At 40.5% G+C, this 27933-nt stretch overlaps 1 protein-coding gene across 1 annotated transcript; it reads right to left on the bottom strand.

Annotated features, from left to right (window-relative positions):
• Positions 1–2176: 2176 nt before the first annotated feature.
• Positions 2177–27192, bottom strand: LOC308101183 (putative E3 ubiquitin-protein ligase HERC3). Its single transcript, XM_080450561.1, has 24 exons — positions 26846–27192; positions 24242–24362; positions 24061–24137; positions 23651–23875; positions 23224–23315; positions 22874–23004; positions 18887–19020; positions 18658–18734; positions 18419–18534; positions 18251–18310; positions 18026–18131; positions 12297–12489; positions 11142–11299; positions 10968–11042; positions 8573–8680; positions 8393–8482; positions 7597–7728; positions 6444–6584; positions 6110–6276; positions 5923–5989; positions 5778–5836; positions 4342–4525; positions 3093–3192; positions 2177–2908 (listed from the first exon to the last, which is right to left on the bottom strand). The coding sequence occupies exons 1-24, from the start codon at positions 27072–27074 to the stop codon at positions 2694–2696; spliced, it is 3057 nt and encodes a 1018-aa protein (XP_080306687.1). The 5' UTR covers positions 27075–27192; the 3' UTR covers positions 2177–2693.
• Positions 27193–27933: the final 741 nt, after the last annotated feature.

The raw sequence follows: 27933 nt of genomic DNA, 5'->3' as shown, positions 1-27933 counted from the left end.
GAAAACAAACTCAAAAAGAAAGGAGAAAGAGAGCAACAGAGAGAAGTAGTGGATGAGCAAGTGAGAGAGGAAAGGAAGTGAAGAAGGGGATGGAGCAAGATGGAGAGTCACTCCACAGGTTTATATCAAACAGAGAAGTTCCTCAAGAACCGCCCAACCACACAGAACTCCAAATATGGGCATAAAAGGGACACAGACAAACGGACACAGAAATCTCCATACTGTATATGGGCATAAAAGGGACACAGATGCCAGATCCTCAGCCTTGGCCACACCTGCCAATACTCAAACAGAGTTTCAACTTCCCAGTAGTGCCAAAGACACGGAAAACCACAAATATCTGTATCTGTCAGCCCGTAAGCTTAACTGATTGGCCGAGCTTCATGTAACGTTTGTGCCGCAAAGTAGGAAAACGAATGTCATAGGATGATGGCATCTTTATCAAATTCAAGTTCATAACATGCACGATGACCATGTATTCTCACTCGCATCATTCTCGACATGCAAGGCCATGTGTAGGCCGTTTAACTTTAATATTAGAATAGGTCAGTCGGGCTCGGATCGGGTTGAAACGTAAAATAAATAAATAAATAAAATAAAAAATAAATAAGGCCATTACTGCATCAAAAGTAATCAACAAACTATACTATAATAAATGGTCAGACATTGGCCAAATTGTCAAATATGACCTAGGCAAACATTTAGAAAATAGCAGATCTACAAGCTCGATCCACGACGCCTCGCAACAGGTGTTGACAGTTCAAATATGATTATTTTTGGGGTCACGACCTGAAAAGTTTGAGAACCACTGTCATAGACCAGTGGTTCTCAACCTGTGGGCCAGGACCCCCAGGGGGGTCCCCACATGATTTGGGCAGGGGCGGGGTCCCCAGATGATAATTTAAGGACCTTTTTAATACCTAAAAAAAAAAAAGAAGTAAAAGACTGCATCAAAATTAATTGACAAACTATACTATAAAAACTGGTCAAACTGTCAAATATAAGAAAGAAATTTAAAACACCTCAAACGCTCATAATGCCTCATGTTGCGAGGTGTTGTGAGCTTGTAGATTTTCACAATATTTATCTGGCCTGGATACATTTCTAATGGCTTATAATAGCAGATCTACAAGCTCACATTGCATCACATCGAGCTTGTTGATCTGTTATTTTTGCTGTATTTCAAATAGGGCTTAAGGGGTTTATTCATAATGTCCTTTCGCTCTTCCTAGGAACATAGTGTACAATATCAATATAATTGCAATATTTATCTTGAAATTTAGATAAGTGAAAGTCATCCAAAAACATTACCCCAAGAGATAATGGAGTGGAACAACAAGGACCACTATGAGAAACCACAGCAGGTTCTGGTGCCCTCCCTACTCCTAAAAAAGAAAAAAACAGTGACAGCAGCGCAATGCCATAAGGAACCAACAGCAATCTCATCCTCTTCTCCAATTCATACAACATAGCTGTACACCAGGAGTGCTATGGTGTGCCCTACGTATTCCAGAGGGCCGGTGGCTTTGCCATCATTGTCTCCAATGATTTTCGCAACCTATCAACTACGTTTTCTGCCCTAAAAGAGGGGGCTCCCTGACGAAGATGGATGATGATCGGTGGCGCTGACGCTGAGGGTGGGATTCTCATGGTCTTCATTGAGCCTGTTGACGGCATTAACAACATACCACCAGCCCTTAACTCACCTGTTGAGAAAGGAGCAGTGGCTTGCATCCAGTGCTACAAAAACTGTTAGAGCCTTCCATGTTCGCTGTGCTCAAAAGACCGGTCTCTGCATGAAAAAAAGACAATTGCTTTGCCTTTCAAAATCCAACCCTATATCCTCATCATGAGAGAAGGTGTAGAAACAGGGCCCTGATAAAACCGCACAGGCTAATCACCAGCTGAAATGATGGGGTTAGCAACTTAATGGGAAGATACCACCAAATGCATGTGCATGTACGTGCATGTAAATGTACCGTTTCATCCGCCACTGAACTCACAGCTATTTGATACAGTTCCATAATTCTTTGTATTGCCTTAACAAACATCTCTAGTTGCTGTCTGTGCATTTGCATATAACACTGTTAAAGTGATACACGATACACAATAAGGCTTCATCAAAATCAATAATTTCATCATTACTTTATTGGTTATAGTATTGGTTATAGTACACATCACAAGATAATTGTTGCAATTTCCTTTTCTTATTCTCCTTTTTTGTCATGTTAGTTGTCCCAGGGAAGTCTTGTTGCTGTCTATGCATTTGCACGTACTGTGACACCATCAAAGCGATAACACATTTCACAACAAGGTTTCATCAAAATCAATAATTTCATAATCACATTACTTAATTAGTTATATTACATATTTCATTGTTGCTATTTATTTTTCTTATTCTCCTTTTTTGTCCTGAGATAGGGAACCAGGCCTTCTGCTGCCATTGCATTAGAAACCACCCTTAATCCCAAATTTGAACTTGCACAGAATGATGATCCCCCCTCCTTTATTTTGCACATATATATACAGTATATAAATACATACTGTACAAATTAAAAAGTGCAATAAAACTTATGCAGGCAGAAAACCCCAAATCCTCAAGGGATTAACAGATGGCATTCCTAATAGTGCAAATTACATGTTGCCACATCAATAGCCTCCCACTCCCTCACTCACAGCGCATACTGGCTGAGTCAGTAATTCCCAATGACATCACAATAGGTGATAGCGTGAAGAAGTTTCTGACGAAGTATGTGGATGCTGCTGTACTTAGGGAGATGTAAGGTCTCAAAGCAGGTCCCAGCCAAAGGATAGTGTTTATCAGGGTCGGGTGTGACCAAGACCATGATGGTCACACGTAGTCTAGACAGACGGGCTCTTGACAGCCTCTCTGCTCCAGTAAGGAAAGCTTTAACACAGGACAGAAGATTTTTCCGTTTAAGTTTTCAGAAAGACAGGGGGTGACATGTATACCACGCTTTGCAATACCTAGCCTGTTGAATGTCTAAACGAAAGTACCGGAATGTATTTATTGTGAAATAAGAATTGAGTGTAAGGGTATTTGAATAGATTAAGCAAAGGTATTTACTTACTGAGGAAACTCTTCTTTTGATCCCCAGAGAATTCTGTGAAGACAGCCCAAAAGTTTTGGATGACTTCATCCGTGTAGACATATCCCTCATATTTGGCATTCTGTCAGGATAGAAAATTAAAATAAATAAATGTGGTGGCACTGGTGGTTATACATTTATATAGTCAAGTTACACCACATACACATTTTATTTTTTGAAGAAACAGTGATCAATCAGTAAGGAACAGATATCCTATATTAAAATTGCCTAGAGGGTGGGTGGACGGACGTGGGTGGGTGGGAGGAGGACAACATCACAAACGTAACGGATGCTCTGATCCACTAGCCTGATTATCAGCCTGAAGCTGCGTGGAGCTTCAGTCTGAAATTGTCTGCAATGTCCACGATTACCAGGGGGAGGGGATTCAAATTTCCCTAAACCAATCACAAGAGATCCACGGATCCGCCCACATCTGACGTCATCGCACAGCTTGTTTTAGCAGATATTCGCTGATTGGCTTGTCGTTAGACCACCCCCACCTCCGACTCTGATTTGACAGATTTTTCTTCGATCGTGAAAAGCCACTGGCTCACATTTCAACACCAGACCAAGAGGAGCTCACTCAGAGAGTGGGCGGGGTCTATGGTCAGGACCAGGCTACTGATCCACACCAACCTTGGCACGAACACTGTTCAGGGGTCTGCCATCAGAATAGCTACACCAGGCGGGCCCCTGGGTGCCACAGGGCACACTATTGCTCCAATCCGCACCACACTTGGCACAAACACTGTTCAGGGGGCTGCCATGACAAGTCACACCAGGGGCCACGTGCGGCCCCCTGGGGTCGTCCGCGAGAATTGTCACACCAGGCCCACGACGGGCACAGGCGCACCGCTTCAACAAACTTCGCTTCAACAAACGCTTCAACAAACTTGTACACACTGACTGTTCAGGGGTCTCCCATGAGATAGTCACACTTAACAACTTAAATTGCACACATACGGGGCACTACAGCAGTGTTACAGCAGTGTTTAACACTTCAAATGGCCATAACTTGGTGACAATTGCTCTGATCAGCGCAATATAGGGCTGGATTTGAACAATAAAGGCATTCTTAAAATATCTGTTCAATCCTGATTACTGTTTTTCAGTGCCTGGAACCTACGTTCTTCTGTTTGGATAGGTTAACATAAGTTCACCCAAAGAGAAGGCACTGTTTTCAGAAATAATTCCATGATCAAATACAAAGTTTTTTTTCTCCGAACTTCACCTCTCTCAGCTCCTCCCACTTGAAGTTTTCATCTCCATGGAGAAGCATCATCAGCTCATCAGGAAGGAACATTTCCCATGCATGTGTGGGACAGCCTTCTAAAAAGCCTCTCTGAAACGGCTTAAACTGACCGTCTACAGACTTGTTGAACACCATGTCAATGTAAAGGTCAACATATTCCTGCCTGTGAATGACAGAATTTAGAAAGATTAATTATCATTAGAAAATGGTGTCACACTCACATTAACTATCCCATGAGGTCCTGTTTTATGTATATCATGTTGGAATGCATTTACAGCAGTATGTCCATGTCACTACCATTGGTGGACAGTAATGAAGTAAATTTACTTGAGTAATGTACTTAATTAATTAGATTTATTGAGTATCTGTACTTTACGTGAGTATTTGTATTTTTTGGATTCTTATGACTTTCATTTAATTTTGTTTTGACTCTACTACATTTATAGGAAGGGGAAAAGTACATTATGAATTAACCACTTAAAGGGATATTTCACTTTCAAAACAAGTTTGGGTCATTTTATCATCTACTCAGGCTTATGTGAGCCCCCCAGACAGTTTTTAAGTTGCTTGATTCAGTATTTAGATATTTGATGTTCATTTTATCAGACAAGCCCCCTGCCTATACAAACCCATTATAACTTCAAACTCCATTTTTAACATGTTAGTTTAATCAAAAACACCCGTCCTTGGTTCTGGTGACTCACCCTGCCCTCCTAATACGTGAGGGGGCCGTGTTTTTTTGATACCTTTTTTCATTTATTTTATTTACTTTTTTTAAAAATTATTATTTTTTGATTTTCCCCAAAAAAGATTACAAATAAACGAAAGAAATAATTGAAAAAACACAATCTCCTCACGTACTAGAAGGACAATATCAGTCACCAGAACAAAGGACGGGTGTTTCTGATGAATCTAACATGGTTAAAATAGAGTTTGAAGTTACAATGGGTTTGTATATGAAGGGGGCGTGTCTGATTAAATGAATATCTAAATACTGAATAAAGAAACTTAAAAACGGTCCGGGGTGTTCACAAAAGCCTGAGTAGACGTTAAAATGACCAAAAGTTTTTTTGAAAGTGAAATATATCCCTTTAAGCGATTGGAGGGACAATGTCTACATTTCAATACAGCAATGGATTGATATTAAAAAAGTACTTTGTAATTTGTACTTTTGAATACTTAAGTATTTTTAAAAGCAAGTACACTCAAGTAAAACTTTGACCGAGCAACTTTCACTTGTAGTGGAGTAATATTTAACCAGTCCAGGAGTATCTATGTACTTTGTCTCAAGCACTGGGGTTGATTAATTCGTCCACCACTGGTCACTACACCAAAATGTTCTCACAGCAACGACATAAATTCTAGTATATAGAATGTACAGGTATTTGACAAATAAAGTGATTCTCAAGACGTACCTATTGACCTTTGTTACTGGGATCATCTCTCCGTTTGGTAGGAGTGTTCGCCCTCTACACTAAAAACAGAGATGTTTGTGCTACTGTTAAACCACTGCAATCATGTAAATACTCAAATAATTTCTGAGTATAAATCTTATCTTACCCAACCAAAATCCAACCCTAGGGCTTCAACAATCTCCTCTTCATATTTCAGCAGCTCCTGTAAACCCCTGTTTGTGGGAAATAATAGGCATTATCAAATATAATTATAACTAATTAAAAACACAACCATTTCAAACCTTATTTAAGCATAAAAATGAGACAATATATGACTAGTTGAATGTAACTACTGTGCTTCGGTTGGTGCCATCTCTTCCATGTCGTCCATTGATGGATCCAAACCTAAGAGTTTCTTGAAAATGACGAGTGGAAAGCAGAGGTTGAGTAGACAACGGTTGTAGAGAGCCATACCACAGAGCAGGCCCATCAAGAAGAACTCATCAGACACACTATCATCCTATGGGCATGACAAAAGATTAGAAAACAGAAAGTATTGGCATGGAAAGTAAAGAAATATTCTCTACCTTGCTACTTTACATAGCGTACATACACACAACATAATTTGAAAGCATTCCATAACTGCAATGTCATTATCAGATAGAAAATCTTGAAAAATGTACATACGTCTTGGGAGAACCAGGCCAGTCCATACTCATTGACTTGTAGTATTGGTGGCTTTGTGTTGAGAAGTTCTTTTCCAAGGAGGTTGAAAAACTCCATTGACACACCACCTTCATCGATACCATTCTCCTCCGTGAATTTGACCTAAAATTTGGTGAATCAAAAACACTTTTTTTTTTTACAGTATATGGAATTTGCTTGCCACTAGCAAAGCTAAAATGTTAATTTGTTTTTTACAGTGCAGTTTAGTGATTGGGATGTTCACCCCTTACATGCCATGCTGACCTGTCCAAATCCCACCAGACGGTTTCTTCTTGTAACCCACCCCTCTCTCTCTCTCTCTCTCATAAGGAGACTGATTTAATCATAACAGTAAGAATAATATCACAACAGAAGGATCGCAAAAATAATTGAAACTAGAAAAAGTGCTCCTCGGAGCACAGGTCTCCGCCAGGTCAGGTACGTTATTGTGGCCTCCTGGTGGCGCTATAATAGGCCAATGTGAAAAGGGTGACATTTATTCTTAGGTCGTTCACGGCAATCGGACACTGCATTCGTGATTTGAGGCATTTTGTTCCAAAAATTAGTTTTGCTAAATTAGACCTGCTGGTGGCGCTATAACAGGCCAATGTGAAAAGGGGTGGCATTGCTTCCTTGGCCTCGTGGGAATGTGTTTGTGAAATTTCACGGAAATCGCAAGCTGCATTCATGATTTGAGGCATTTTGTTCAAAACGGACCAATCCTGCAAATTTTGGAAGCGAACCTTAGCCAATGAGGATGGAATATGGGAAATTGGACAGATCCGTGTTGATCACATGACTATAGAGATACTGTGTACCGATTTGCATGACGTTTGGATAAAATCTGTAGGAGTAATGTAAACAAATGGGTTTTGCACAAATCGGCCTCCAGGTGGCGCTATAACAGGCCCATGTGAAAAATTTGAGGCAGAGGTTCTGAATTGGCATCCAGGGAGTGTGTGTGCACAGTTTCGCAGTGACCGGGCCAACGGTGCCGGAGATTAGCTGCTAACACACAGACAGGACGGACACACACACGGACACACGGACGGACGGACGGACGGACGGACGGACGGACGGAGGGTAAAACATACTCTCTTTCGGCCTGGTGGAGACAATTACAGAAAATATTTACCTTTACAGGCACATTGAGATAGCAGGACTTCTTTCGCAGGCAATCAAAGGTATCCTGCAGCAGTGTGCTCCTGCCCACGAGCAGTTCATTTTCAAAAAAGCGAAGAAAATGTTGTCCATGCAATTCCAATTCCTGCATACAGTAAATGGTGCATTGATATAGTGACTTTCTCCAAAGAGCTTTACAATCTTTCAAAAGCTTTCAAAAATAGCAGATCTACAAGCTCACAATGCGTCGCATCGCCACGCATTGTGAGCTTGTAGATCGGCTATCTTCAAATGGCCGAAATATATATAGGGCTGAAGTGGTTTTATTTATGTTTTGTAATGATAATCAAAATCTACAAAGTAACTAGTTAGGGCACGCTCCCAACGCACTTTTATTTTACCTATGGGGCGGAATCTGCCAATGCTTTGTCAATGCAAATGCGTGGATTCTCCAGAAAAAGACCATGAATCCACGCATTTGCATTGACAAAGCATTGGCAGATAGGTAAAATAAAAGTGCGGTGGGAGCACGCCCTAACTAAAGTTTTCAAATAATTGTACTGGAGAAAAAAGTACAATATTTAAGTTAAAGTACTGCAAATTGGAAATACTCCAGTAAAGTAAAAATACCTAAACAATTTACTTAAGTACAGTACTTGAGTAAATGTACTTAGTTACTTTACACCACTGAAGGTTAGTAGAGGGCTACGCTTTTTTTCAAAAAGATCTGCACATCATACTACGTATATAGCATAACACGGTAGAACACACCACTGAATATATCCTTTATTTTCAGATAAAATGCCTACTTTGGTTACAGATATCTGAAGTGTCCAAAATCCACATTTAGCAGTTGTGTCCATGATGCAGGGATATGCCATCAGGTGGTCAATTGCATTCTGTAAAGCATCATTAAAATAGAAGAAACGTGTAAGATAATATGGGACCTGGGACTGGAGTATCTGATATCTCTAAGACAAATTCTATACCTTATAAAATGTCATGGCTTCACGTAACCTACGCTCTTGATGAGAAGATGGAGGACAGAACCAACGTGAAGCCTCCATCGCCTCGTATTCTTCAGACACTTTATGAAGCTGAATAATAAAAATAAAAACAAATAAAGTTAATGTATTAATCCATTTTGCAAATTTTCTTTAATACAGGATGTGGAATCTAACTCAGCTTATCATGCTCTGCAGGAACAATCATTGATCCAAATCAAATCAAAGACTTGTTTATAATACAGTAGGTATATTGAACTACAGTATATCTCTGCTGTCCAGCCCGAAACTGCTAACTCCAAAACGCTCATTGTTCAGGAAACAAAAAAACAAAATATACGTTTTTTAGGAAATGAAGAAAACCTTATATTTTTAAAACAAAGCAATACTGCCTCATCAAAGTTGGTATAGTGACTTTATATATCGTCAGATACTTGCATGTGTCATTATATTATCACCACTTTACCCAAATCCAGCGCAAGTGGAGATAGTAGTTTCAGACGAGCAGAAATCAAGCTGAAATGGAGTTAGGTGTCCAAACAACAATAGCTCCACTTGCTGCTGAGGGAGAGGGTACAAATGTCCAAAAGCTAACAATGGATCTCCAAGCTCACAATGCATCACACCAACGTGTGAATTAATGCCCTGATGCATCATGACATATATAGGCCAACAATAATAAACAGGACTTTAAATATTACAATAACTTTTGCAAAGAGGGGTTCACAGAATTGGAGATTCAATAGAACTAGCGCGAGTCGCGACAGAAATGCTATCAACTCCTTTCTTCTTGTCACATTGCTCTCTTCATTAAACACTTCATAGATTTTAGAAATATAATTACTTGTTTTCATAACATTAGCGTCAGTGCTAAGTTTGATAAACAGGTACACTGCACAGTTTTAACAGACTACGGGGAGTTTGTTAACGTGATACTCCTCCTCGTTCACTGCGCAGTGCGCTCTGTTCAGTGTTGTGAAAAGGCTGCAGCAGAGTAGAGAGGGGGAGTTGTTTGTTTTTGACGGACAGTTTGAGGATCCAATGGAGTTGGGAGGTTTCGTCAGAGGCGCTTTTTAATACTTTTCATTGGTTCAAATGTTTAGATTTTTTACACAGACGTAAAGGGTGTTCAATAGCGTTGATTTATGAAAAAAAAGAAGAAGCTGAAAATGGAGTTCGTCCCGGACACCGACGATATGTAGTATATGTCACAGGGAAATTGGAGAACCAGGGAAATTGAAAACGGAGCGCTCGTTTTTAGGCGCGGGGCTTCGGGGCGAGGCGGGGCTTTTCGAGACAGGGTTTATTACGCGAGGCTCGCGAGGAGGAGGAGGAGGAGGAGGAGAAGGAGGACGCGGCGCCGCAAGGCGGGGCTTTGATGCGAGGCGGCGTGATGAGGAGGAGGAGGAGGAGGAGGAGGAGACGGCGCCGCGAGGCGGGGCTTTGATGCGACGCGGACCTGGCTTTTGTTGTCCCCCCCCACATAGCAACCAAGAAGCTACGCTAGGGGAACGCTGAACACGTGTTCACACGCACACGTGATAATAGTTATTGTCCATGACGGAGGCGCGCCGACTCAGCAGAGCTTGAGGCCGAGGAGGCGCGAGTGCCCGCGCCGACCGGCCAATGCTCTGCTAGTCAAATCAGCGCCGTCCGAGTTGTAAACCGATAGGGACAGGGACAGAATAGATCTTTTCATGGATCACTATCCGTGTGTGTGTGTGTGTGTGTGTGTGTGTGTCAGGGTTAAACTAAAACAAATCTTAAAAGCCAGAACACAATAAAAGTATCTTAACAGTCATGCTTTCAATAAACCAAATTGAAAGCATGAGCACGTGTGCGTGTCGTCGGGGCCATATATGTTAGTGCACTGTGGTTGGGAAGCCTCGTGGCTTGCATTCGTGGCTCCCTCTAGTGTTGGTTCTACAGAATTGCCTTGGTGGGTGGTAAAAACGAGCGTGCCTTCTCCAATTTCCCTGGTTCTCCAATTTCCCTGTAACATATACACCCCTTGTTTAACCCATATGTGGATGGGTACACATCTGTGTCATTTTAGATTTTAGCTATAACCATTATTTTATACTTTGGATATTCAAAAATAGCAGATATACAAGCTCATAGCGTGGCACCAAGTGCCACGCTATGAGCTTGTTTAGATCTGCTATTTCAGAAAAATCTTGAACATGTGCAAATCTTTGAATACATATATTTTTGGAAACAACATTTTTAACACAAATCTTTGCTTCTGGGGGTCCCTGGAACAACATATTTTGATGGGGATCGGCAGCCAAAAACATAATTCTGGGGAACAGTTTGAGCACCACTGATACACTGATACACAGATGCGTTCCCGGATTGAATGGGTTAAGTAAGCACTTACACGAAGAAAGAAACATTTGATTGTGTCGATGTGGAAAACCTTGGCAGGTATCGATCTTGGGCTTTTGCTGTTGACCTACAGGCAGATTATCGGATGAAATTAGTGAACAAATTACACAAGAATAAAACATGAAAGCCTTCGATAGAAACTTTTGTGGATCCAAAATACACTCACATCGTACATCTTTTGCAGAACCCTCAAAATACTTAATAAAGATGTGCAGTGCTTGTCGTACTGGTCATCGGTCAGTTCAAGGTGCTTTGCGGACACTGTGCAGAACATTTTCACTGCAGATCTGAAAAAGGAGTAGGGTATTCTGGACCATAAGCCCTCTGAAGAAATTAAAAAGATACAGATTTTAGAAAAACGCCATTGTCTCATGACTCACAAGATTAATTGTAACTTTCTGCATCAAGCTGTGGCATTTGTACCATTTATGGTACCCCCTATGGGCCTACTGTACAGGTAAGTGAATTCACTTTTTGCATTGTTTAGACTTTAGAGGCCCCTAAAATTTGGGGTTGATCAGATGCTATGTTCATGATTTGGGGATTTTTTGTGAAACACCTGTAGGCCTCTCCTGCAAATTTTGGAAGACATAGCCAATTGGAAAGGAATATGAAAAGTCTGAATAATACATGTTTAGCACATGACTGCAGAGTAGTAGCAAAATGTGTGTTTTGGGTTAGGGTTAGAAAATGTAGTTACGTAGAAATGGGCATGGCCTATATGGAGAGTTGTCATGATTCCAGGAAACGATTTGTTTTTGTTTTTGTATGACCTACAGTTAGGCCAAAACCTAATGTGGCCTGTTATAACGCCATCATGAGGCCACTTTTAAAAAATTGGGTGGCGTCCTCCTTGGCCTACTGGGAGTGTGCATCCAAAGTTTGACCCCGATCATTGGTTTGTGAGATGAGGTGCACACACAGGCCTAACGTAAGTTTATGCAATATGCACAGTATATACACAGTTAATATACGTATATGCAGCATAACACACACACACACACACACACAACCGCAAGCACACGCACACACACACACACACACACACACACACACACACACACACACACACACACACACACACACACACACACACACACACACACACACACACACGCACGCACGCACGCACGCACACACACACACACACACACACACACACTCACTCACTCACTCACTCACTCACTCACTCACTCACTCACACACACACACATCATAAAACTTGGCATGCGCATCGGCAAGGACTCGTTCGGATATGCGGTTGTCCAGAACCGCCGATCCGACCAATATGTCCATATATGGGCATCATAAAGCCACTTACCGAGGATTTGGAGCTTGTGACGGTTCAATGAAAAGATAGCAGTAGCCACAGCTGTGGTCAGCTCTGTACCGTGGCCTTGCCGGACCAGGACTCTCAGGAGCTCTGGGACTATCAGGAAAACCCTTAGACTCTCAACTCCAATGGGGTCCTTACACAGTGAGGGGAGGAGAGTGTCTCGGACCACCACCTCAATCTTGAAACATTAATGTAGGTCATTATAACAACATTCCCTATACATTGGAAAGCTTAAGTTAAGTAACGTATAGTGGGTCAAAGAACTGATACTGGTTGCAGGTACGCTCAGTCTTATTACTGCTCTCCAGTTGTTGAGCTGTTGTTTTGTTTTCGTTTTGCTGTGCATTATATTGTGTAACTGCTGTCATCATTTATAAGTTATAATTTGTTATTTCTCTAAGTCCAAGTTCATAATCAAGAAGTTATTCAAGTCACATTTATGTACATTATTTCATGTCTTTTGAGTCAAGTTGCAGTAATGCTTTTATTTTGAAGTATCAAAGTCACGTTCTGTGTCTCGTTGGTCTGCTCTCATGTGAATGGGGTTCACAGGACTTTGTCATTAAGCAACGAGCAGCAAGCAGGAAGGTGCAGAAGCTCCGTGTCATGTTGGGCACAAGAGACTGGCTAAACTTAAAAGTTATTAGAAAGGTTACTGTCTGAAGTCATAAGAAAGGGTTATAAGTAAGGACCTGAAGACTGAAGAGTACTCCCTTTATGTGTAGCATGCAGCCAACGAGGTATTTGTTTGTTTGTACTGTCTGTATTTTACTCGGTAAATGTCTATTTTACATGCTGTGCATGAGGTCTTCTATGTTAATGTAACATGCTTATTTTTATGTTTATTGTTATAGTTTTCACGGTGGATTGGAGGGATTGAAGTTACCTTCAATAAATCAGTAGCAAGGAAACCACTTGTGTCTGTCTGTGCTTGGAGGGAGTTACAGTGAAAACTCGCACTGTTCATCGACGCAGTGGACAGCGTTAATTGACGGTCGTTAAGAACAAAGGACCAGGCGCAGCTGAGTGGAGCTTTCGTCATCAAGGACTGACAGCGCAGCTGCACGGAGTTTTCGTCATCAAGGACTGACAGATGAGCCCAAAACGAAGTGCCCCCCCCCCCTCTCTCTTGCCCCTCTCACACACACACACAGAAGATACAAAGGTAATCACAACGTTTTCAAGACAAAGCCATAAAGAACTGGACACTAACAACAGTGCTTTTGAGGGTTTTGAAGACACTGTGGAGTGTGTGGTAAAAAGTTTTGGACTTATCTGCTCTTTCAATTTAATTGAAGCTTGTCATTTATACAAGACACAGTTAAAGTGCTAAGTTAAAAAAGGACACTATATTTTCTGATTTCATTTTGATATATATTGCCAAGTTAAAAAGGGGACAATACATTTTCTCATTTTTCTCTTTTTGATGTTTTCAAGCTAAAAGTGTTTTTTCATTTTGCAAAAAATAAGTGAAGGTATTTGCCATTTGATATTGAAGTTTTCTAATTGCCATTGATATTTAAGTTTGATATCTACTTTTTTGAAGTGGTTTCAATTGAGTGTTTTGAAAGGTAATATTTAAAGGTTGAATTTAAGATCTTTTGGGATTTATTTAAAACTATTAGTATTTACATATTACATTCAAGTGATATTTACATAGTACACGTTCATCTAAAAGTTGACCTAGAGAATTCATTTACTGTCAATATTTTCTGTTGACCTTTTTTGGACAATTTAAAAAGGTATTTACAAAGTGGGTTTAATTTAGTAGTGATTAAAAATGTCACAGTCTGGTGAGCCTACAGTACAGGTAAGGGACAGTACTAGGGATAGTAAGGATTCCCAAACCCAACCTGAAGAAGGTCAAGTGAGTGGTGCTGAAGAGGAGAAACAGCCAAAGGAAGCTCAGGAGCTGAGACGAAGTGAAAGAGTAAAAACTCTAACAGAAAAGGGTAAAGAAATGCAAGCAGACAAAATTAAAGTTTTTCAACAAAGGTTCACCTACAGTTACGCCAAATGGAGATCGCAGGCTAAAACTGCTAAGAAGCCATTATCGCTAACAGGGCCTTTGCCTGATACAGTTATTAACGATATCATTCGAGAAGTTAAGAGGCTTTCTGCAGATGTTACATGTGCTTATGATGACCTACGCCAAGTCTCAACACCAGAGCAAGACATACGACAAAAGGTAGATCTGTGTGTAGAGATTTCTACTTTCATCCTCTCCAGAGCTACAAGTCGACTGGATGGAAAGATTCCAGAAAAGGAGCCAGAATGGCCAGAAGCAGGCTCTCTCTTTAACACAAGCTGTGAAACAAGCTCTTTCGCTTCTATCTTGAAAGGCCGCTCAGAGCATTCCTTAAGGTCTTCTGTAAAACGACAAGACGCTGCCGCTGATACTGCTGCAAACCAAGCTGTTCTAAAAGTGATAGAAGAACAAGAAAGAGAACAATTGGAAGTAGAACTCCTTGAGGCAAAAGCTAAGAAGAAGTTAGCTGATCAAGAGGTAGCAGTCAGAAAGCGTCGCCTACAGCAAGAAGCAGACGAGCTAGAGCAAGAGGCAGACGAGCTAGAGCAAGAGGCAGCAGTCAGAAGGCGTCGCTTACAGCAAAGAATACAGAGAGAAGAAGAGGAAGCCAAGATGAAAGCTCAATTAGAAGAAGAGCATGTAGCTCTACAAAGGACTCTTGATGAGAAACGGAGAAAGATAAAGAAATTGGAGACAGTGAAAAGTCTTAATGCAGCACAAGCGAGAATGCTGGTATATGATCAAGGGAGCATCAAAGAAGAACGGAAAGACATACTACTAGAATATGAGATCGTAGCAGATAACCAAGTACCTGCTCCAACAAGTCCTCTGTCCAAGAATATGTCTTCCGTACCACAAGTTGTGACCACCTCCAATGACAGTACAGCAGAGCTCGTTAAGATGCTAGCAGGCGCTCTAAGTGCCAACAGAATCCCAATTCCTGAACCTCCAATATTCAGTGGGGATCCATTGAAGTATAACGACTGGAAATTGTCCTTTGAAACACTGATAGACCAGAAGAACATACAAGAGAAAGAGAAGATTTACTACCTACGAAGATACATAGGTGGTCAAGCTAAGAAGGCACTTGATGGTTACTTCCTGCTCGGAACCGAATCTGCCTATGTTGCAGCATGGGAGATTCTGGAGGAGAGATACGGAAACCCATTTACCATTGCAAAGGCATACAGAGACAAGCTCCAAGCATGGCCTAAGATGGGGTCTAAGGACAGCTTTGAGCTCAGAGAGTTTGCTGATTTTCTTCGCAGTTGTGAGGCTGCCATGGTCCACATCAAGACATTGGAGATCCTAAATGACTGTAATGAGAACAGGAACATTCTTTCTAAGCTACCAGATTGGCTCACGTCGAGATGGAATCGAAAGGTTATTGAAACAGAAGAAGAGAGTAACCAATTCCCTTCCTTTAGCCAGTTTGTCAGGTTTCTAACAAGAGAAGCAAAAATTGCCTGCAACCCTGTTACTTCACTGCAATCATTGAAACAATGTGAAGCTGACAACCCAAAGTCTCAAAGACAACACAGTTTTGGAGCAAAGTCACTGAACACAAGTTCCAATGAAGAGACACTGACCACAAGCTCCAATGAAAGGACTATCATAAAATGCATTCTCTGTGAGAAGACAGGGCATGAGTTGCACAAATGCTGGAAGTTCATGGAGAAAACAGTGTCAGACAGAGTCAAATTTGTTAAAGCTGAAAGACTATGTTTTGGTTGTCTCAAGTCTGGTCACCAATCAAAAAGTTGCAACATTAGGAGTGTCTGCGACACGTGCAAAAGGAAGCATCCTACTTGTCTGCATGAAGAGCGAGCCAAAGATGACCAAAGTACACCACAAACTAAGCCAAGCACAAGTCAAGAAAATCAAAATGATCAATCATCACAGTACCAAGAAGTTATTTCAAACAGAGTAATACTTCACGAAGCTAACGTACAAACAGCTGCAATAATTCCAGTCTGGCTTTCGTCCACGACTCAACCAGCAAAGGAAATACTTGTATATGCGCTGTTGGATTCTCAAAGCGACACAACCTTTGTGCTAAACAACGTAGCAGAAGCGTTGGAAGCAGATAAAGAACAAGTCAAGCTCAAGCTCTCTACTATGACAGCAAGGTCTACGGTAGTAAGCTCCCAGAGAGTAAGCAATCTAAGAATCAGAGGCTTTTACTCCAGTAAAAGAATCTCCTTACCACCAGTCTACACTCGTGGGTTTATTCCAGCTAACAGAACTCACATACCAACAGGTGAAACTGCAAAAGCTTGGCCTCATCTAGAGCATCTCCAAGATAAGATACCACATTTGAAGGACTGCGAAGTAGGTCTGCTCATTGGGTACAACTGCTCACATGCCCTACTTCCAAGGGAAGTTGTGTCTGGTAATGACAACCAGCCTTATGCGCAGCGTACAGACCTTGGATGGAGTATTGTTGGACATGGGAATCCCTGTGTAGACAATGGCGATGCCATCGGAATCAGCCATCGCATCATAGTGAAACAAGTAAAGGATAGAGCTGGAGAAGATGATCCAGTGCCCCAAGAAGATCTCAAGATACCTGGCGGGGAACGCAAGGTGGGAGAAATCAGGATAAAAGAAGATAAAGGTGTGAAACAAAGAACCAATGAAAGTGCAAGTTTAAAGGAAAGGAAAGAAGCAGAACTTGCTAACATAAAGAAAGCAGTTACCAAAACCAAAGACAGTAAGCTGTGCAAGTTGAATCCATTCATGGATGAAGAAAGAACACACACGAAGCATCCGGCAGTATTGAAGAACAGTCACAAGGAACCAAGACGAAAGTGTCGCAAGAAAAGAAGGAACTTGAAGGTCAATGACATCGTCCTTCTAGAAGAGGATCTGGCACCACCCAACCAGCAAAAGCTGGCCAGTATCACTGAAGGCTATCCAGGGTCAGATGATAGGGTGAGAACACAAAACATGATGGTTAGTGACATTGCACCTTGAAAAACCTGGATAAAAGGTTTATGTTGAGGTTAAAAAGTGTTAAAAGAAATCCCATGTCAAGGTTTGTGTGATTTGGTGGGAGTGTAACTGCTGTCATCATTTATAAGTTATAATTTGTTATTTCTCTAAGTCCAAGTTCATAATCAAGAAGTTATTCAAGTCACATTTATGTACATTATTTCATGTCTTTTGAGTCAAGTTGCAGTAATGCTTTTATTTTGAAGTATCAAAGTCACGTTCTGTGTCTCGTTGGTCTGCTCTCATGTGAATGGGGTTCACAGGACTTTGTCATTAAGCAACGAGCAGCAAGCAGGAAGGTGCAGAAGCTCCGTGTCATGTTGGGCACAAGAGACTGGCTAAACTTAAAAGTTATTAGAAAGGTTACTGTCTGAAGTCATAAGAAAGGGTTATAAGTAAGGACCTGAAGACTGAAGAGTACTCCCTTTATGTGTAGCATGCAGCCAACGAGGTATTTGTTTGTTTGTACTGTCTGTATTTTACTCGGTAAATGTCTATTTTACATGCTGTGCATGAGGTCTTCTATGTTAATGTAACATGCTTATTTTTATGTTTATTGTTATAGTTTTCACGGTGGATTGGAGGGATTGAAGTTACCTTCAATAAATCAGTAGCAAGGAAACCACTTGTGTCTGTCTGTGCTTGGAGGGAGTTACAAGTTGTATTGATATGTCATGTAATGTTACAATACCTCATTTAGTACTTTGTCTTTCGTTGCCAGCTTCTCAAAAGCAATTCGAGCAAGGGACATGTCCAAGCCAGAGTATCTCGGTGAGGTCTGGTAATGCTTGTCAAGGCTACATCGATAATAATAAGGCAAAGATTCCTGAAGATCAGGAGATACCACTCTATGTACTCAATATAATTTCATTATTATGATTTATGTGTTTGAATAAGTAAGTAATTCTCTTTTTACCTTCTGTCAAGGAAGCTGCCATTCAAACACATTGGAGATGAGAAGGTTGTCTTGATGTCTCTACAAATAAGTGTGGAGTTACATGTGGATGAAAATAAATGTTGAAACCCCTGTTTTTTTGTTGTTTTTTTTGCATCACAACAGCCTCGTAACTTTCTATGACCTCACCTTTGTATTCTCTTCCATGATTTGGGGTTATGACATTCAGACAGCCACATTTCCACAGTATTGTCATCCAAAGTTTTGATGCCTGAAACATGACTGCTGGCTTTTTCTTCAGACTTCTGTAATATGAATAAATGGACAATATGCAACTAAGGGTTTCCAAAATGACTGATGACACGTAACAGAATTACTACGTAAGCTAATTCCCCCCAAAAAAGTACAGTGAAAATGTCATACTGTACCTGACCAAAAGAGCACAGTGCGAAAGAATAGTTCCCCCCGGCAAATATGTGACAAATCTGCTCATCATCTTTGCCATCTGAAAGGCAAAAACAAAAACCTAATTACAGTGTAACCATGTTGTTAGCACAAACCTGAGGCTGTGGTGAAATTGCAAATGAAAGTGAAAGCAAAAGTAAATTAAATGCAGAAGATATTTGTGTTGATATTAGATTTCCAAAAAGTGCATACCCTGTGATAGGTTAACAGGTAGAGGCACAGACTGATCTGTCTTGACTCCATTCCCCAGTTGTCCTTTCTGTCCTTGTCCAAATGAGTATATCTTCTTAGACTTAGAGGAACCAACTAATGCTAGTGTGTGGTTCCTGAAAGTACAATGAAAACAAAGAAGACTTGTTTCAACCAACTCTATTTCAATGATAACTTGAATTAAACTACAATCTTAATATTGGAATGATTGAATGCAGTACAATACCATTTTAAATTGTTGATCTTTATTTAACCTGACAACCTTGAATGAGCATGACAGCTCTTTTATAGCAATGCACATTAGTTACATAGATTAGATTAGATCTGATTAGCCAGTGCTACCAGTCTTTTATGGGCATTGGGCAACTGATCAGCTCCATTAGAAGTATTAGTGTCTTGCTCAGGGACACTTTGATAGTAGTTGTAGCGCAAGGGGAAGGGTTTCTCATTAAATTTCTCTATCTCACCCAGGCTTTCACCACCCTTCCAAGGACCTCCCAATCACTTGTATCTTTAACCATAGGCTACCACTTTCCCAATTTAGTCGGGTTCACTATGTAAAAAAATATACTTTCGTTCAAAATTTGTGGAGATTAGCAAAACTATACATTTTTTTAATCTTCAGAACATGGGGAATCCAAAAATCGATGTTTGCATTTGCACAGACACCTGCATGTCCACCATATTGGACGTTAAAAATGTCATAAAATATATAATTTGTGCTACCTTGGCTTCTAGACGACATAGAAAGTTAATTAAATATGCTAATCCTATGTTTTTTGAGCCAAGGAATCCAATAGAGACCTAAAGGATTGTACACAGGGACTTGCAGCAGCGACCCCTAAGGGATGGCCATGGAAATGCAGGTTGACTATTTTAGAAAATATACTTTTGTTACGAATTTTTGATTAGCAAAACTATAACACTTTTGGAATCTTCAGAGCATGGGGAATCCAAAAATCCTTGTTTGCATTTGCACAGATACCTGCATGGCCACCATATTGCATGTTCAATATGGACCACATAAAATATATAGTCTAATTTGTGCTACCTTGGATTCTAGACAACCAACCTTAAAGGTAGGGTAAGTGATTTGCGTTGGTTAAAATAAGTGTTAAATAGCTCTATATTCTGATAGTACTCATTGCTATAGAGTGTTTGTTCAGTATTAGGAGTCTCCTTGTCTCTCCACCTCTTTATTAAACAGAAAATGCATTTTCGTTTCAGTTTCAGTTTCATTTCCAATTTGATCCAATCAGGACAGAGAACTCAATCAGGATATAGATTAAACAAGTGAAATTGGAAGTGATGACACTAAGAAATGAGCAGATAAAATTTGAACTGGAACACTATACAAATTAAGCTTAAAAATTGGTACTTTCTCCTGATTGGCTGAGATTTTGACACCTACCGAAAAATGTATTTTCTGTTTATTTAAGAGCTGGAGAGACAGGGAGACATCTGTTACTGAAAAAACACTCTATAGCAATGCTTACTATCAGAATATAGTATTTTAACCTTTTAACAAAATACTTTTTGTTTTAACCAAAAGATATCACTTACCCTACCTTTAATTAAATATGTTTTCCAGGTCAAGGAGTCCAATACAGACCTCAATGTAGTTCTCAGGATTATAGAAAAGCAAGAAAACAAATGTAAATGTAAAACATAGTGTTTATAGTTGTGTAGTATCAACACATCATTGACTTTACAGGTTTACAGGTGTAAAGAAATGAGTGGAAAAACCCCTTTGTTTCTGTTGTTTTCAAAGAGAAGAAAAGAAAAGAAGAGGGGGGGTCAGGGAGAGCAAGGAGATCTAACAGTAATAGAAGACATGTCAAGGATATACAAATGGGATAAACCAACAGATACAGTATGTACATGAGGTTAGACATAAGGTGCAAGGTGGTGACACTTTGGTAGGTCTACATTAGCAGCAGGTATGTACATGAGATTAGACATTAAGGTGCAAAAACAGTATGAACGATTGAACTATATACATACAATATCTACTAGATCTATCATTCAGGAATATTCTTTTACAACTCGTCATCACTGTCTGGGGTGTCATTTTCAGCATTACAGACAGTCTGCGTCGTTTTCGCAGTCACTTCCACACAAACAAAGTTCTGTGCAATGGGTTTTGCACTGACATCTGACCACTAACAGAAACTAACAGAGGAAGGCGACCTAACACAGGAGGTGAATGATGCATTGGCCAACTTTGTATGATGTACTGCCCAAAGGGCATCAATATAACAAGCATTCCTGACCTAAGGTGGCATCTGTTTTGCAAACATCTGGCATAAAGCAGCAAGTTGCCTCCTACCGTTGGTGCCCTTGAGGAGCACATTGAACGTGTGCATGATCAAAGTAGGGTGTGGTGCCAAGCCACTGTGACGTGGCAGAGTCTTTTTGACCCACTCAAACATGGAGCCATGGTGAGATACTACCTACCACCACAAAGGTTCCTCCTGCACCACAGGCCATTGTAGAGTTGGTCAGATGTCAGTGCAAAACCCATTGTACAACCCAGAGATGTTCATGCAGGAGACACAACTTGGCTTGCACAGAACTTTGTTTGGAAGTGACTGCGAAAACGACGCAGACTGTAATGCTGAAAATGACACTCCGGACAGTGATGAAGAGCCGTAAAAGAATATTACTGAATGATAGATGATATTGTATATAGTTCAATCTTATAACTCGTCAATACTGTTTTTGCACCTTAATGTCTAATCTCATGTACATACCTGCTGCTAATGTAGACCTACCAAAGTGTCACCACCTTGCACCAATATGTCTAACCTCATGTACATACTGTATCTGTTGGTTTATGCCATTTGTATATCCTTGACATGTTTTCTATTACTGTTAGATTGTTCTCCTTGCTCTCCCCGCCCTCTTCTTTTATTTTCTTCTCTTTGAAAACAACAGAAACAATGGAGTTTTTCACACATTTCTTTACACCTGTAAACCTGTGGTGTAATAAAGTCAATGATGTGTTAGGCTGCACTAGCCCTCCTGTTTTCGTACCTAGAGGGGCGAGTTTAACATCTCCGGCGAGAGAATGCGTGTGATCCCATTGGTTCACCGATCTGTCCGTCAGCCCCCGCCCCGTCAACACAACATTACGAGCGACGCCCACTGCACTCTGGTTGGTTGGGGAAATGAAACACTTCCTATATCGGGTACACCGACGCGCTGGTCCAGGCTTTTATTTTTTTAGCAAAAACTAAAATAAAAGCCTGGAGATCAAGGCTAATGATGTGTTGATACTACACAAATATAACGACTATATTTTACATTTACATTTGTTTTCTTGCTTTTATATAATAACTACATTGAGGTCTTTATTGGACTCCTTGACCTGGAAACATAGTTAACTAAGGTTGGTTGTCTAGAATCCAAGATAGCACAAATTAGGCTATATATTTTATGTCGTCCATATTGAACAATATGGTGGCCATACAGGTATCTGTGCAAAAGCAAACAAGGATTTTTGGAATCCTCATGCTCTGAAGATTCCAAAAGTGTATATCTTTGCTAATCTAAACTTTGTAATGAAAATATATTTTTTAACATAGTAAACCAGAATTTCACTGGCCATCCCCTAGGTGGCGGTACTGCAAGTCCCTGTGCACAATCCTTTAGGTCTCTATTAGATTCCTTGACCCAGAAAACATTGGATTAGCAAATTTAATTAACTTTCTATGTTGTTTAGAAGCCAAGATATCACAAATTATATATTTTATGGTGGCCATTTGAACGTCCAATATGGCGGACATGCAGGTGTCTGTGCAAATGCAAACATAGATTTTTGGATTCCCCATGTTCTGAAGATAAAAATAAAGTATTGTTTTGCTAATCTCCACAAATTTTGAACAAGAACACATAGTGAACCTGACTAATTGTTACATTTACAAACAAAACACGGTTGAACATCTTATATGTTTGTAATGAACCTACCTCCCACATGAAATTTGAGTGACCTCTGCCCCCCACAGCTCTGCCACCAGGCGAGGTTTTAGTTCATCTCGTAGAGAGTTGTGACCAAGCTGACCATAGCAACCACTGCCAAAGGTGAATACAAGACCTCCCTACAATATAATATCAGAGGCTATGGGAATTATGCATCTACAATACAATGAATGCAGAATAACAGGAAACCAGATACAGCTTTGACAACAAGGGTTCAGGAGGTTATCTATGCAGCTTCATTGCAAATTAAGATATAGCTTATGTCTTGGTTAGAAACATTGCATCTGTCAAGTATGTATGTACGTACGTACGTACGTACGTATATGTACAGTACAAACCTTTGTAAGGACAGCAGTGTGTTTGTTTCCACAAGAGATAGAAATAGCCTTCTTCAAACTGAGACACACAACCGGAACTGGAGTGTAGCTGTCTGTAAGAGAAGGTATCAGCAAAACATTACAATATACTGCATACTTTAGCCTACTATAAGGTTATAAGGTTGTATTGATCATGATATCATAACCAAAGAGATAAAATAACACAACAATAGTTTATCTCCGCCAGGCCGACAGTCAGACGACCGAAGGCCGAAGATAATGTTTTTGCCCCTGTCTGTCCGCGCGAGTGTGTGTGCGTGTGTGTGTGTGTGTGAAGAGCTACTGAAACTTTGCACTCACACTCCCAGTACGCCAAGGAAGAACCTCTACCCCCAAATTTTGCTGTTAGCAGAATCTGTCTTGAGAGATTACATAATTGCAGATGTACCTGTTGCGTTTCCAAGCCCCAGCTGGCCAGCACTGTTGTGTCCCCAGCCAAACACGGTGCCAGAGAGGGACAGGGCAAAACTATGGTCTCCCCCAGCAGTGATCTGGGTCAGTGGTACTCCTGAGAGAGCCTTTATTGGCTCCGGGGATCGGATGCTGGGTCGTTCCGTACACCCCAGACCCAGCTGGCCATTGGTATTCTTGCCCCATGTAAACACCAAACCATCTGGAAAGGAAAAGGGGCCTCCATAGTGAGAATGTTGTAGGTTACATGAATGTAATGAATTTAGTTTTAGGCTTCTTGACAAGTAAATTAGATTACATTATTTGACATTATAATTTTACTTATCTAGTATAAAAACAACAATAATGTTAATACATAAAAAATATGCATACAGTACATGTATTTACCTTGTGTTAAAGCTATGTAATGTTGGTCTCCACATGCAACTTGAGTAACCTTCCTGTTCTGAAAATTATCCAGGAGTCTGCATGAGAATGCACACAAAAGTATTTCAATTGTGCAAACCCTTACTCAAGTAATAGTTCAGTTGTAGTGCATGTGTGAAAGCAAGTAGCTAGTGGATCTCACTTTGGCACAGATGCATTGCCATTTAGGTCGAGGCACCAAACGACGCCACTCCTGGACAGTAAAAGAACAGACACATCACCGCTGCTCACTGACCAAATTTGTTCTTTGATCTGGACAGGCTCTACGAAAAACATATCAGACAATTATACATATACACTCACCGGCCACTTTATTTGGCACACTTGTCTAACTGCACGTTGACACGAATTTCTCATCAGCCAATCACATGGCAGCAACTCAATGCATTTAGGCATGTACACATGTTCAAGACGATCTTCTGCAGTTCAAACCGAGCATCAAAATGGAAGAAAGGTGATTTAAGTGACTTTGAATGTGGCATGGTTGTTGAATTGAGTCTTTCAGAAACTACTGATCTACTGGGATTTTCATACCCAATGATCTCTAGGGTTTACAGAGAATGGTGCAAGAAGGAATCATATCCATTGAGCAGTGGTCCTATGGACAAAAATGCCAGAGGTTAGAGGACAATGGCCAGACTGAGTCGAGCTGACAGAGGCAGATGGGCTACAGAAACACAAGACCACACCGTATGTGCCACTCCTGTCAGCTAGGAACTAATCTCTCAATAACAGATTCTGCTCTGCGTTTGAATCTGTCGGGGGGGTTCGTCATATCGCGTACGCACTGGCCTACAAGTGGGCGTGCCTTCAGATCAGGAAGCAGGCCGCGCTTTACCCAATCAAATGTAGTGGGCGGGATTACGTGTCCGCCGATCCTTCCCTACTAGAAAAAAAACGAAACTCATTTAACAATAGCGTCCTCGGAGCAGACAAAACCACGGAAAGATATTCACATTTTAGCTTGTTCTTCATCATAGAAACAAGTGGGCTTATAACCAAAACGATCCATGTTCTCTGGGAGAAGTGGTGTTAGTGTTCCGTGTAGAAATATTGTTAGTGGGAATGAAAACATAGTCGCACCACCGGAAGTGAAAGGCTGAAGGCAGACCAAATCCCTGGTTTCCTTGCGCACGTGTGCTACGTCGACTTCCTCCCAGAGCCAAGTGAGATAGTCAAAAACAGCAGAGGGCGCTGTTTTTCCTTTTCATTTGGTGATGGGTTCCCAGATTGGCTAGGAACAGGAAACGGAGGCTACAATTCGCACAGCTTGGGCAGCTACGAGGCCCTCACACCTACGTCGCACCGCCGATCCGACCAATATCAAGGGGCTTTGTCAAAGTACCCGTTGTACCCATCTGCCTGTGTCCCTTTTGTGCCAATATACTGTATGGAGATCTCTGTATCTGTCTGTCTACCTGTGCCCCTTTTATGCCCATATATGGAGAGTCCTGATGTCATTAGTATATGCCCATACTCTGTATATTGGCATGCCCAAATGGGCATATTGGATCGGTGGTTCTGGACAACTGGATATCCATATATGCCCATATATGGACATATTGGTCGGATCGGCGGTTCTGGACAACCGCATATCCGAACGAGTCCTTGCCGATGCGCATGCCGAGTTTGGCATATTGGTTGGATCGGAGGATCGGTGGTTCTGGACAACTGGATATCCATATATGCCTATATGTGGACATATCGGGTTTGTTTATGGTTATGTCTGAGTCATAGTGACATGCATATACATGGGCGTATCAGGTTTTTTATGGTTATGTCTGATTCAGAGTGACATGGCCATGGTCCTGTACATGGGCGTATCTGGTTTGTTTATGATTATGTCTGATTCAGAGTGACGTGGCCGAAGTCCGCCAGCCGGCCCTCAAAGTAGCCAATTTTTATATATGAGCAATTGAATATGAATACAATTGAGCATAGTTTAACTCCTAGAACACCTTGATAGTAGAATCCTCTGCCCCCTGCCCCCACCCCTACTTTCTCTGTAAGTATACCTTATGATGCTACTGAGTTTTATTCCAATATGTTTTATATTGTATTGTATTGTATGTATTATATGTATTACTGATGAATTGAGTCCAATGACCACAATAGAAACAAGCCCCCTGGGGCTTTTTGTGTTATCTTTTTAGCATAACCTTTAACTGTACTGTACTACCTGTACTGTTAGCAAACTTGTTATATTCAATCAAACAATCAATCAATCATTATATATATATATATATATATATATATATATATATATATATATATATATATATATATATATATATATATATATATATATATATATATACATACATACATACATACATACATACATACATACATACATACATATATATATATATATATATATATATATATATATATATATATATATATATATATATATATATATATACATATATACACACACACACACACACACACACACACACACACACACACACACACACACACACACACACACACGTATATGAGATAGATAGATAGATAGATAGATAGATAGATAGATAGATAGATAGATAGATAGATAGATAGATAGATAGATAGATAGATAGATAGATAGATGTCATTGTGAAGCATCTTACAGAAGAAGACAAAGACAAACAAAGACACCCACCAGACACAAATATAAACACATACATAGCCTAATAAAGTAATTACGGAGACAAAAAATGAAAATACATGCATTATTATTCAATGATATAGATCAACTTACTTGGTCTGGAAGTAATTGTTTTCCCCTCTTGACTCTCTTGAATTCGAACAAATGATACCTTGCCATCTTTCCTTGTAACCACAATCACTTTGTTACTTGCGGACAGTAGAGTAACAGGAGGATTCAAGGGGGGCGTAAAACTGACTCCTGTGTCTGCATTGTGTTTCAGTAAACCATTTTCTTTCATTAATCCAAATCCATTGCGTGTGGTTTCTCCCCACGAAAACATGACGTCTTGGTATGAATCTTCCTCATGTAAAACAGAGGGAGCAAAGAAAAAAGATATGAGAAACTCATTCCTTATAAATAGGTTATAGCCTACCCCGGTACCCTACGTCACTTCTGAATGTAAACTATTATGGTCAGAAATGAAAATGAAACTGAAACTTTTCATCCTTTCCTCGAAAACGAAACTTATCGGCTATTTATTTTAAATTATGCCTATCGGGAACCTGGAGGGGCGTTCCCCCATGATTTTTTGGGGGGGGTCCCCATATATGACAAGTGAAGTGACAATTTAAGGACTTTTAAGACCTTTTTGATAACTAAAAAAAAAGAGAGAAAAAAGACCATTACTGCAAGAGTAATCAACAAACTATTGCCTACTATAGCAACTGGTTCAACATTGGCCAAATAATATTAGAATTTAGAAAAAGGCTAAAATTGTGAAAATAGACGATCTACAAGCTCGAGTACAGATCTGCTATCTACAGCTTGTAGACTTGCTATTTTCACAATATTTATCTGTGGAACCGAGTCAAACCAAATGGCCTGCCTCAACTGCTGCAATTCATTTCCAAGTGCTTGTCAGGGGGGGGGGGTTACGGCCTGAAAACGTTGAGAACCACTGGTCTATGCTGAAATACATTTAATATCACATCAATGTATGCGCTTGAATGTTAGTGCATTACACCTGAAAAGGGAGGAACAGAATGAGAAAATTCTGCAGCCTTGCATACCGTAAGTGGTTGTTTGGATGGATAGAGGAGAGCACTGCCCACCTCAGCACCTCTCCTGCCACTGGGTGCCACTGCCACTGCTGAGCACCTCGATGTAAAATTGGCCGGCCCAAAATTTATAAATAAATA

This window comes from Gymnoscopelus braueri (assembly GCF_963280865.1).
Source record: "Gymnoscopelus braueri genome assembly, chromosome: 2".
Taxonomy (NCBI): Eukaryota; Metazoa; Chordata; class Actinopteri; order Myctophiformes; family Myctophidae; genus Gymnoscopelus; species Gymnoscopelus braueri.
The sequence above is the reverse complement of the archived record's forward strand: the minus strand, read 5'-3'. Positions and strand labels throughout refer to the sequence as shown.